Here is a 12,194-nt window from a genome sequence, read left to right as displayed (position 1 = left end):
GCTGTGTGTGGTATTGCAGCTCTGCTGCCTTCACGCCAATAGAGCTGAGCTGCATTACCAGACGCAGGGAGAGAAAGCCCGCAACACAACGCAAGGTCTCCCATTAAAAATAATGGGAGAAACTCCGTGGCGGAGGATCGTTACTGCCACAACGTAATGGGAGAGGATACAAAAACGCCTTGCAGCCACGGGGAAATCGCATGCTGGCGAACGCCATATCGCACTCGCCCATGTGAGATTGGCCAACAGATGTGGAGTGTCTACATATGTGCAGCTGCAGCGCCACCTGCTGGTCGCTTCTGAAGCCACTGTAGAAATGGAATATTGCTGATGGCGGGGTCAGGGCGAGTATGGGTGATGTGTGAGGTGTGGGGGTCTTCTCCGTTCCTCCTTGCTCTGTGGGGCATTTCTGAATTTCTCATCTTTACAGATCTTAATGTTCCATTGCTGAAGATCCTGCGCAGCGTCGTCACATCCGTGGGCTGCCATGGTTGATTCTTCTTGATGTGAAGATGGCGGCCGCATCCTGGCAGAGGGCGCTATTACTTACAGCTCCTATTAAAGCGACCCTCTGGGCCTGAACAAAGATGGCGGCACGGCTTCGTGCCACGGTCTGTGAATTAGGCCTCGTTCACACCGGCTACAGATCGCATGTATGTGAAGCTGATGGCTTCCAACGGGGTCTTTCACAGGAGATGGTTTGTATCCTGAAAGCCCCCGTTAGAAGACATGAGCGTCACATACCTGCGATCAGCGGCCCGTGTGAACTAAGCCTTAGGCTCAGACTCTTCTCAGCAGGTGTAGCGTCTTAGCCTGGGGGCTCATTCCCATGGGTGTAAATACCCACCTTTTACACCCGTGCCTCGCAGTAATAGAACCCACTGACTTCCTTCTCATGTGATTTATGGCTCCTGGCCGGTATTGGTGCCCAGTAGGCCGTAGAGGTGACCGGACCGCCGCAAATACACCACGGGCGCTTCTACGCAGAAGGGCTGGAGTCTTCAGTGGGCTGTAATCCGCTCGTATAAGGATACTAATACATGGCGGTCAGAGAAGCTGGGGCGGCCATCTTGGTTTCTCCAGACCCAGGTCGTCACTTAGGAGAAACCAGTACGGACTACAAGAAGGAGATGAGGCCATGTGACGATTCTAGCGTTGTGATGACACGACGGCCGCCGTACCTGCAGCCAGGACTATGAGGAACAAGTCCCCTCCAAGACTGCGTCGGCTTCCACTAACGTTACAGAGAGACATGGCAGCACTTTGGATCACTGGCGGTTTTACTGCCTTGTTTTTTTTTCCTTCAGCCATCAAAATTATTTTTGCTCTGTTTATATCTTTTTTCACTGACTTTTCCCCCAATTTTTAGTTTTATTGTGGGTAAAAAGCTAAAAAAAAATAATTTAGGTTTATAAAATTAGTATATTTATGCTAAAATCAAGTCCGTGAGCGGGGGCATTTAGTTCCGGAAGGTTCGATATATAAATGTGCTTGGCTTTGGATTACAGGCAGCATACAGCCATGGTTGTGGTTGGCGCTGCCAGTGCGTCATTTTTATTTAGTGTGTGGTGATAAGCCCCGCCCCTGAGGTGTTGGCACTTTGCGATAAATAAGTGGGTTTTGGGTTGCAGTTTGGGCACTCGGTCTCTAAAAGGTTCGCCATCGCTGGCCTAGGGCATGAGTGCAGTGACCCAGAGAACAGCTGAAGGGCTCGGGCCTGACCTGTGTATACAACTGGACCTTTTGTATGGGGAATGCATGCGCCGAAGCCTGAGGACGTCAGCACCTTCTATAGATTTCTTACTTTCACAAGATCTCAGCTTGCTGTCAGAAAATGGAAACTAGAGGATGAAAACTTGTCCTGCTCGCTGTAGGGTTTGTTACAATGTATCCGTGTAGATGGCAGCCGGTCCCAACTTGGTCAGCACTGAAACACTAAAATGATACGTTCACATTGAGGACTTTGCCCTGCGGCAGCAGATCTCTGACTATTCTACTCCAGAGCCGCATGCAGGTTCCGCCCCGTCAGCGCGCCGCGATCCTAAGGAGGCGCCACAGAGACACGTTGGACATTCTGCCCACTGACTGTCAGATCCGCAGCAGAGTTGCAGCTTCGCCGCGGATTTCTGCTGCAGTTTTAGAGGTGGAGTTCGCGGGGAACATGCCAGTATGAATATACCCCAACAGCAGCAGCATGGTACCATCCACTGACAGCAATCAGAGATCTTGACAATGCTGGTTTATTAATGGTGTCTTAAAGGGATTTTTCCCATGAACACAAGTGATAACTTGTCAATTGAGCCGCAGACCTAAAGTTCACTCCATTCATTTCAATGGGACTGCTGGGTTTTTGCCCCTCATCAGTATCCGGTAGATGGAAGGCCTGAAGACGTGGAGCCGGAGGCCTTGTTGCATCTTTCCCAGGGGCGCACGGCTGGCCTAATAAGTCTCCTTGCACCTTCTAGATGCCCTCCCTAAGGAGAACCGTTACCCTTCACGACCCCCGCACCCATAGGCCTTTGGCAGTAAAACTCCTTCCCAGTGGTTTGCTGGCTGTAGCCTATTGAAGACTTAGCCTCAATAGTGGATTGGCAGGGGTTTGTTGCTTGGGAACACCCCACCCTGGATCAGCTGTTCACCAGGCTGGTGCACTCCAGGAGCTCCGTTCCTACTGCAGTGGCCAGGCTTGGTAATGCAGGCATTGAAATGAATGGGACCTTTGCCAGCAATACAGAGCCTGGCCTCTGCAGTGGGAATGGAGCTGTCTGCTTCCTGCGGAGAGCAGCTCAGGGCACAAGTACCCTGGCAAACAGCTGAGCTATGGCGGTCCCTGGCCAGGGACTCCCACTAATCTGCTATTGATGACTTATCCTGCGGATGGGCCATCAATAGTTCACGACCGGACAACCTTTTAAGCTACAGCGCAGTCTGGCAGATGGAATGACGGCGCGACTCGCAGGCGGCTGCTAGAGACCGTTTAATCAGAAAGGTAAAATGAGAAAATTACAACTACAAAAAATAGAGTGGAGACGGGGTTAATCTCATTTCCTCTTTGGTTCCTCATTACATCATATATACAGAGAGCACCGACAGCATAAATAGACGGGGGAATCCTCGCGGCAGTGACATAAAAAACCTTCATAAATAGGAACAGAAACCGACGACGATTGCATAGAAACGTCCCCTAAGTGCAAAAAACAGGATTCAAGTGTCTCCACGACCGTCGCAGGTGGGCGGAGCTGCGGCCGAAACGTCCCGCCCGTCCTTATAGCTGACGTCCATGGCTGGCAGGGCATGCTGGGACTTGTAGTTGTGCAGCAGCTCATTATTTCTCATCCTCATTAGTGTTTAACGAGGCAAAAAGATTTCAAACAAAGAAAAAAAAAATGGACAAAAATCTCCATCGTTACGTTTCATCACTTCTTTCTCGTTTTGCGCTCCTCCTGCTGATGGCGGCGATCAGATCCGTGGATTTGTGATTGGGGGTCAGCAAAGCGAATAATCAGCTCTTGATTCATTGTAATCTACGGGGGGGCTCGATATCTAGCGGGACCGGAAGGTGCGGATGGAGATCAGCGGTGACTGTGTGGGGGGAGGGGCGTGCGTGTACATAGAAGCAGCAGCGCTCAGGCCCCCCGATGGAGGCGGGAATGTGACAAGGGCCCAGCATGGCAGCGAACTGTATGTAACCAGCGCATTTGTCTGCAGCTTCGCCTCAGATGCACATTTGTCTGCTGCGTTTAGACCCCGAGGCAGCAGGTTTCCAATGGATCGCTTTCATCTCTGGACCACCGCAGTGATTTACAGGGATTGTCCAGGTGAAAACTATTGATGGTCGATCCTGAAGAAAGGTCATCAACAGTAGATCAGTAGGGGTCTGGCGCTCAGGACCCCCATCAATCAGTAGTGCTGAGGGCCACAGGATGAGACAGCTCCGTGCTCACTGAAGTAGGAGACGTGGCCTGCAATACCAAGCCTGGCCACTGTAGTGAGAACGGAGCTGTGCGCTTCCTGCAGAAATCATCTCCCTGCCTAAATGCACCAACCTAGGAACCAGCGGAATGGTGGAGTTTGTGGGCGTTGGACCCCCCACTGATCTACCATTCAGGAGCATCAATCGTCTTTAACTGGACGACCCCTTAACAAGCCACTTCCCCCAGTTTTATAGTAGGAAAAAGTCACAAATTTTGCACAAAAATGTGCAGCCTTTTGGATTCTTATGCTACTTAGCTGGCACTATTTAAAGCAGTGGGCGGGGCTTAGCATAGGGGGCGTGGCCTCTTAGTCCATCAGATTTACAGGTGACCCAAGAATGCATCAAATGTGTTAACTATTAATACTGTTGTCGCGCCTCCCATAGAGCGGCGGAGGAGACAATGTTAGCAAATCGCCCAAAGAGCTTCCAGCCACAGACACTCTCCATGCCTGAACATGGCCGCCAGAGACCGGTCACATGACACACGGTGGGAGCGTTACCAGCTGCTGCAGACTATTGCACCTGACGGTCCTGATGGACTGTATGACCATACGGCCTCCTATGTTATGGTGTACAACCCTGCAGATGGTCGCACACGAGCACCTCTGCACTGCCCACCTCTATGAAGATGGTCCTCTGCAGATGGTCGCACACGAGCCCTTCTGCACCAACCACCTCTATGAACATGGTCCTCTGCAGATGGTTGCACCCGCAGTACCGCAGCTGAACTTCCTCTTCTAACCGCTGCACTTACAGATGTGCTTTCTGCTCGGAGCAGCAGATTACGGCGCGGTGATATTGCAGTCGCTGGGGAAGGGACAGAAGTTGCGACTTCCTGAAGAGAACCCGTAATCCGCCATATCTTGCGGGCGTTGCAGTCTACACCCTTCACACTCACAGCTGGTCCTAACCTGTGACGCCCCCAGTGGTGATGACCGGTACTGCAAGTAATAGAGATGTCCATCTAAAATAGCAAAACTCTATTAGACAGCGGTGCTCAGTGCTGGCGTTTCCCCTTTAACGTCCCCCGGCGGCACGCAGGAGGGGGACGGGCGGTCTAGAGGCTGAATCCACAGAAATTTAAATGGAAATGTAGATTTAATTTAAGAGACGATGCGGCCGCCAACGCCGAGGGGCGCTCCGTGCAGAACGGGTGCTTAGATCCACATCCATCACCCCAACATTAAGCCTTAAGCAGAGGGGCTCCCGAACAAGTGCTGACTTCTGTCAGGGGTATTAAGGGGGTCTAATCCCTATTGGTGGAGCCCTGTAGCCCCCCATGCTGTGCCATCTTGTGCCAGCGCCCGAGGCGGGTTTATGTATCACGTTTAGCCGCAGTTTTTCACTTGCGCCCAACCTGACTACCCGGACCAATTAGGGGGGGGGGGGGGTTACGTTTTTCTTCTCTCATCGCCGCCCCTTCCCATCTGCATGATAATTTGCATCTTAAGTCCGAGGCCCTGGTCACCCTGAGGTGGATGTGGGAGGAGTCATCATAAACTCCGCCCAGCTTATTTACATCAACAGTTTAGAACAAAGTCAGGTACCGATATACGGGCTGGCACTGAATTGGTTAAGGCATCACAGACTGATATTAGCCCCCCCTGGGTGCCGTTACCGATCACATGAGGCTGGTGGATTCACCGCTGGACTGACGCGTGATCAATGGCCGTCGGTGAACTGCGGGGGACCTCAACACGTGAACATAAACCCGACAGCATGGTGCGCAGCTCGGGGGGGACACAGCGGGACAGGTCGGCTCGTTCGGAGGAGAGACCACCATTCGGTCACATCTTCACCACCCCCTGGCGGATGCGGCAGCCGGACACAGAGTCACACAGACAGTCCCTGCTCTCTGTACTGTCTATGGGCAGTAAGGACAGACCCCCAAACGGCGCCGGGGGGCTGCAGCTCAGCTGGTTGTCATTCAGTTCGTCCTCTATTTCCATGGCCTCGGAGCTGAGGCCCAGCGAGCGCTCGTCCGGGGGGAGGCAGTGGGTGGGGGTCTGGGGGCTCTCAGCGGGCTTCCTGTTGCTGACCAGCAGCCGGGTACAGTACTCGTCCGGGGCGCCAGTCCCATCCGTACAGTCCATCTCCTCGGTCTGCGGACAGTCGGGGACTGGAGACTTGGGCTTATAGGGCGGAATTTCTGTTACTCCGTATTTGACGTTACAGAGGAGCCTCGCCCGCACCTCGCTGTTCAGCTGCGCAGGGTCACACTTGCCCACAGTGGCAGAGAGAGTCGGAGAGGTGGTGCAGTCTCTTTTCAGGAGTTCTGGAGAGACGGGCAGAGACCTGCAGCGCCTCTTGGGTACGTAGCAATAGTCCACAGTGTCCTGGCTAAATGGCTGCCGCACCAGCCCCGCGGTCTGACCCCCCGCCATCTTGGGGGAGTGCAAGTCAAAGACATGGGAGATGACCGACTTGCTGGGCATGTCGAAGAATTTAATCTTCCCTCCCTTTAAGTCCTCCCTGGCATTGAAAGGGTTCACCTTGCGCAGCTGCCCCCGGCTGGGGGTATAAAAGGGGTCCTGCACATTTACTTTGCGCAGAGGTTTCCGGGCAAACACATCAGACTGACTCCGGGAGAGCGTGATATTCCGCCGGGGACGCGGCGACTTCTGCGGGATCTTGTCATCTTGCGGGATGGTGATGAGCCGCTTGACCCCTTGGCTTTTCTCGCTGGACCCTGGGGGGAGGGGAACAGAAACATTCTCAGACACCGTTCATAATCAGCGAGTAGAAGGAAAAAAAGTACAAGATGCGATCTGGTCGCCGCAGTGGGAGGAGTTATAGGTTACCTCCGCGTTCTGTGATGGGGACACGTCAAGGAGTCGTTCAGTAGGTGCGTCTTAAATCCCCCAGCACGTTTAACCCTTTCCAATCTAGTGTCGGACCTCGTTAGACATGGAGACTTCCCTGCATAGCCGCGCTTTAGGACGAGGTCCGACATATCTCTAACACCATACAGAGGAGAGCGGCGATGGCGCCCCCCCCCCCCCCCCTCTCCTGCGTAGTGAAAACCCCGAGGGGTCATTTCAGTGATCCCAAGTATTCCACAACGCCTTTTGCCACCCAATATAAGGGACACTGGATTGGAAAGAGTTAATTACCCCCCATATCTTTTTGGTTTTTCCTCTTCACTTTACAAATGAGAACGCTCCTATTTCCCGGTCGGACGGCCGCCTGTGTTTTGCGGAACACGTTGTATTTTTCAGTGCTTCTATTTAACCCCTCTGTGCCCGAGTCTCAGTGATGCCCTGCGTCGGGGCACAGCCCGCAATTCTGATATTTGCGCTTACAAATTATCCTGAAACTTTTATGTCTTCGTAGCGACACGAGGGGCGCCATAATACCAATCAACACGCTATATAATGGCAAATACCCCCAGTTACCCCCTTTCTGGAGGGGCGCCTCTCGTTTACCATTTTGGGGTACAGAGAGGATTTTTGATCACATTCTATTCAATTTTTTTCTTGGTGACAAGATGACCAAAGAAAGCGCAATTCTGGCGTTGTGTCTATTCCCTTACAGCAGTCGCCATGCGGGGTCACTAACCTAGTATTTACGTAAACTGGACTTTATAGACGCAGTAACACGGAGGGGGAGAGTTCTTTTTACATGACGACTTAGAACAGTTTTGTTTTTTTACTAGGCCAGCAGTCAGGAAGGGGTTAAGGCTCTTCTATGCACATATATACACATACTTTATATATGTGACTGCCGCCGTCCAATACTGCAATCTTCACGCTGTGGAATTCCGCAGCATGAAATTACCCGTGGCACGTCCTATTTGCTGCGGGAATACGCACGGACGCAGTCAATGGAAGCCGGCCGCCATGCGATACCCCGGCTGCAGCACAGCAGAACCATAGTGTGAATACGCGGCCCCGCCCACCACCGGAGCGTCATGCGCTGTACTGGTGCGTCATTGCGGGAGCTGCACAGCGGATCCGGAAGAAAGTATGGGGTCTTTGGGGGGGGGGGGGAGCTGTGACGGACTCCGCTGTGGTATTCCGCTTGCAGAGCCGGTCACGGCCGTGGGCAGGAGCCCTAAATGTGAGAAAGTTGTTTTTTTTATTTATTTTTTAAAAACGTATTCCTTTTTATTTTTTCTTATAATAAAGCTTTTTTAACGTATCGGGACATTTTTTCTCCACACGGGAATCGAACTTGCAATCATTTTATCACCATAGCATTGCTTTATATCACATTCACCCATGGTAGCCCTGGGGGTCTACTGAAAGCCCCAGACTGCCATGGCAACTGAACAGCACCTCACAATCTCATTACAGGGGTCCGCTCAAGACCCCCATATACCGATTGGGCCAATTAAACACTCCTGTCAGAATATAAAGGAGTAACAGCAGTGATCAGTGTTCGGGCTGACTGCGCTTGTTACGGGGGTGTCAGCTGTCAGACAGCCAGCGCCCACCATGTTTGAAGTGGGGTGGGCTCCTGATCCAAACAAGCCCTGCACCACCATGTCCTGGGGCATGAAGGGGTTAAGATCACTGCTTGCTGTGAGGTGAGCTGGACTGATGCATTGGGTGAGTTGAGCACATGAGCCGTGGCGGCAGCAAGGACTCACCTTTCGGCAGGGATTTCGTCTCGTTGACCTCAGGCTTGCTGGGCAGTCGCTCGTTTTCAGCCTCCTCCTTTCTCAAACGCTGTAGGATTTGCTCCGACTGCTTGACGATGTCCACGAAGGACGGACGGAGCGTTGGGTCCATCTGCCGAAAGCATCAACACATCCATTACTGATGAGCCTCGCCGCGACTATCATTACTGCGAATGTGGAAAGAATCCTGTAAAATGGCGCAGTTGTGGGACGAGGTGCGCTCATTGTACATGAATTCCACAGAAGCCATGTGACTGCGGCGAGAAGAGAACCAACGCATCCGCACTAAGGCGCCGCCCACATCTGGGCTTCATGGACCCAAACAGAGTGACGCCGAAGTTTTACACGCCGGCTGAGGCGTCCGTTGTTGGGGATCGCTCCAACTGATCCCTCATTTCCGCTCGCTTCAGTTTGGCGTCTGTTTTTTGTTTCTGGGATTGCAGGGCGGACGTGTGAATGAGGCCCACCGGTCCGCGCAGCTCTGCTACAGCAGTAAGAGCTCAGACTCGCTGATTACATTGTTGCTCTTACTACTTTTTAGATGCTACAACTGTAATGGCCCTTTTACACGCCGGGCGCTGGAGGTCACCGCTAAGGTCATCGGCGCTCGTGCAGAGCGTTTACACAGAGACTAGCCGCTGGATCGCAGGTTCCCCGTCCGCTTCTTGCTCAGCGCTTCACCCCCTATGAGGACCGCTGAGCACTTACCCCTGACGGGAAGCCCGCGAGCCAACAAGGTTTTTTAAGCTGACTGAAAAGGAGGAAATGTCGTGAGTTTTCCCGCAGTTTTGCACATGGAGGGCGCGTCGGAATCTGCAGCACTGCTGTGCGTAACACTCCTCACCTCCGAGCGCAGCGCCTGGGGGCAGCCTGTCACCAGGAAACAATGGCGGCGCTCAGTAGGGGCTGCCGCGTTATGGTGCGCGCTGCGCTCGGTGTTCGGAGGAGTTACATGCAGGTGGAAATCAGCTGTGGATCTGCAACCCAATCCAAACATCTAACCGATGCGGAGAAGCTGCCGATTCTTCACGCATGAAGCACCCAAAAGGGGTCTTCCAAGAAAAGCGGCAGCCAGCCCAATGTTTGCCCTACAGCGCCCAGAAACAACGCAGTGTTACAGGATGGCAGCAGGTCCGCTCTGGGAGGGAGACCCCCAACCTATGACGTTCACACGCCTTTATAGGCCATACGAACAGGGGGCGCCATCTTGGTCCAGCCCTTCTGACAGCACTGGGGAGGGAGGGTTACTCACATTGCAGCAGTTGAAGGTGAGCTGGAGGAAGTCCTGAGGGCAGTCGCCGACCATGTGCTGGAAACTGTCATAGTCCAGGCCAAAGTTCTAGGTAAAAGAGAGAGATGTGTCAGACCCAGCAGTGCTGCGCCGCAGAGTCGGGGTTCTGGTCCCCATCTTTGGGGTAGGGGGGGGGGGTGTTATTCTGCATTTCGAGTTCTTTTTTATGAGTGTCCGACTTCATCCAGCATTTAGGGAATTGCACTGTGAGCGACTCCCTAATACGCTCCGGTTACAGGCAGGAGTTATTTGGGAGACAGGAGAACAATCTGGGAAACCTCCTTCCCCGTTTCTGGTGGCCAATACTCTGCGGACGGAGGGCAGAGCGGATATAGCTATATACTAACAGCCGCTGACCGACCAATCAGCAGACTACGGGGCGGTTGGTAACCATCGCTTATAAAGCGTTGCCTGGATGCCCCCAGAGCTGCGCTACAGGGGCTTCTGTATGCCCACAACCAGCTATAGCTGAGCTGCCCTGCACTTCCCCTGTGGCCGGCAGGGGGCACTCTTGTCCTCAGACTGAAGGCATTTCTTTAGTATTGATCAGTATTTTGTTACTATGGATACAGCGATAACAATGACAAACATTCCCATCACCGCATTTATTGGGTGGCCATAAAAATACATTTGTCACATGGCATGTGGGCGGGGCCAGAGACACTCCCATTCTCTGCTTCAGGGATCTGGGCTGCGGCGGTTATGGGCTGTGCTAGTTACAGGTTATATACGACCCCTGCTGCATCGGACCTCACCTCGGTGCGCGGCAGGTAATCCGGGTCCGCCTGAATCCGGGCGATGATCTCACACAGGATGATTCCGTAGGAGAAGACGTCGGCCTGCGGGAGGAGAGGAAGTTACATAGAAAATTAGCGCACAATGCTTCCCTGATTCATGTCACACCCCAAGCCGCAGCTCTACGGACCCCATGTAGAAGGCACTGATGTACCCTCAGCAGGGGAGTCACACACGTCACACATATGCAGGTTTGTTACACTATGTCAGCGTCTCTATGAGCGAACCCTTCGGCCGTATTCACACAGGCGGTTACACTGGATCACAGAATGAAAACGGTTGTCTGATACTTGTTGCATCCCATGTGTGCGGCCTCCGCCGGCCGGGGTCTGCAGGCGGAGGAGGTCGCCTCCGCCGGCCGGGGTCTGCAGGCGGAGGAGGTCGCCTCCGCCGGCCGGGGTCTGCAGGCGGAGGAGGTCGCCTCCGCCGGCCGGGGTCTGCAGGCGGAGGAGGTCGCCTCCGCCGGCCGGGGTCTGCAGGCGGAGGAGGTCGCCTCCGCCGGCCGGGGTCTGCAGGCGGAGGAGGTCGCCTCCGCCGGCCGGGGTCTGCAGGCGGAGGAGGTCGCCTCCGCCGGCCGGGGTCTGCAGGCGGAGGAGGTCGCCTCCGCCGGCCGGGGTCTGCAGTCGGAGGAGGTCGCCTCCGCCGGCCGGGGTCTGCAGTCGGAGGAGGTCGCCTCCGCCGGCCGGGGTCTGCAGTCGGAGGTGGTCGCCTCCGCCGGCCGGGGTCTGCAGTCGGAGGTGGTCGCCTCCGCCGGCCGGGGTCTGCAGTCGGAGGTGGTCGCCTCCGCCGGCCGGGGTCTGCAGTCGGAGGTGGTCGCCTCCGCCGGCCGGGGTCTGCAGTCGGAGGTCGCCTCCACCGGTCGGGGTCAGTTCTACACGTATCATAGGCCGTTCATACAGATGCGAGAAATGAATCTCATGTTGGTTATCCGGCCGCCGGACAGAACTAGACTGTACTTCACACCGGAGAGATTACAGAGACGTCTTCACACTAACAGACCTGGAAATAAGACGTTCCACAACGCAGACTGTTCACAAGGGCTGAGCCAGCAGGAGCGGCCATCATGTTGGGTTCAGGGGGCCTGGATGTCTTTCTTCCATGGTGGCGTCTGTCCCCGCCGTCATCATCATGGCACCCAACACACCAGATGAGAATGTCAGACATGAGTGACACTCGGCCGTTACCGATCCGCTGCTAACATGCGGCTTACAAGTTCAGCGCGGTTGTCGGCCCGATGGTTGCCAAGAAGGTTTTGCACAGCCAGCACACGCTTCCAAGCGGCGAGGGCGCAGTTTGAATCTGAATGCATCACGCATTAATTTGCGGATTCCATGACCAACAAAAAACTCCTGCTTTTAGTTTGAAGGACAAATGTGGAAAGACCCAAAGTGCGGCCATATTCTGATCCGTAGCCACGACAGTTTCCCATCAGGCCCGGCTTCATGTGAAGCGGTGGGAGGTGCTCCTTCATGGGATCAACCAGTGATGCATGCTACATTGTATCTGCCGGC

At 54.1% G+C, this 12,194-nt stretch overlaps 1 protein-coding gene across 1 annotated transcript in view; it reads right to left on the bottom strand.

The window, feature by feature from the left end:
- Positions 1 to 2,961: 2,961 nt before the first annotated feature.
- Positions 2,962 to 12,194, bottom strand: part of TESK2 (testis associated actin remodelling kinase 2) — a 56,410-nt gene continuing 47,177 nt past the window's right edge. Inside the window, 5 exon segments of the mRNA XM_066597978.1 lie at positions 2,962 to 5,806; positions 5,809 to 6,665; positions 8,568 to 8,709; positions 9,850 to 9,936; positions 10,644 to 10,727. Of these exon segments, the coding sequence (XP_066454075.1) occupies positions 5,669 to 5,806; positions 5,809 to 6,665; positions 8,568 to 8,709; positions 9,850 to 9,936; positions 10,644 to 10,727 (1,308 nt within the window). The 3' untranslated portion in view covers positions 2,962 to 5,668.

This window comes from Eleutherodactylus coqui, chromosome 3 (genome assembly GCF_035609145.1).
Source record: "Eleutherodactylus coqui strain aEleCoq1 chromosome 3, aEleCoq1.hap1, whole genome shotgun sequence".
Lineage (NCBI taxonomy): Eukaryota > Metazoa > Chordata > Amphibia > Anura > Eleutherodactylidae > Eleutherodactylus > Eleutherodactylus coqui.
The sequence above is the reverse complement of the archived record's forward strand: the minus strand, read 5'-3'. Positions and strand labels throughout refer to the sequence as shown.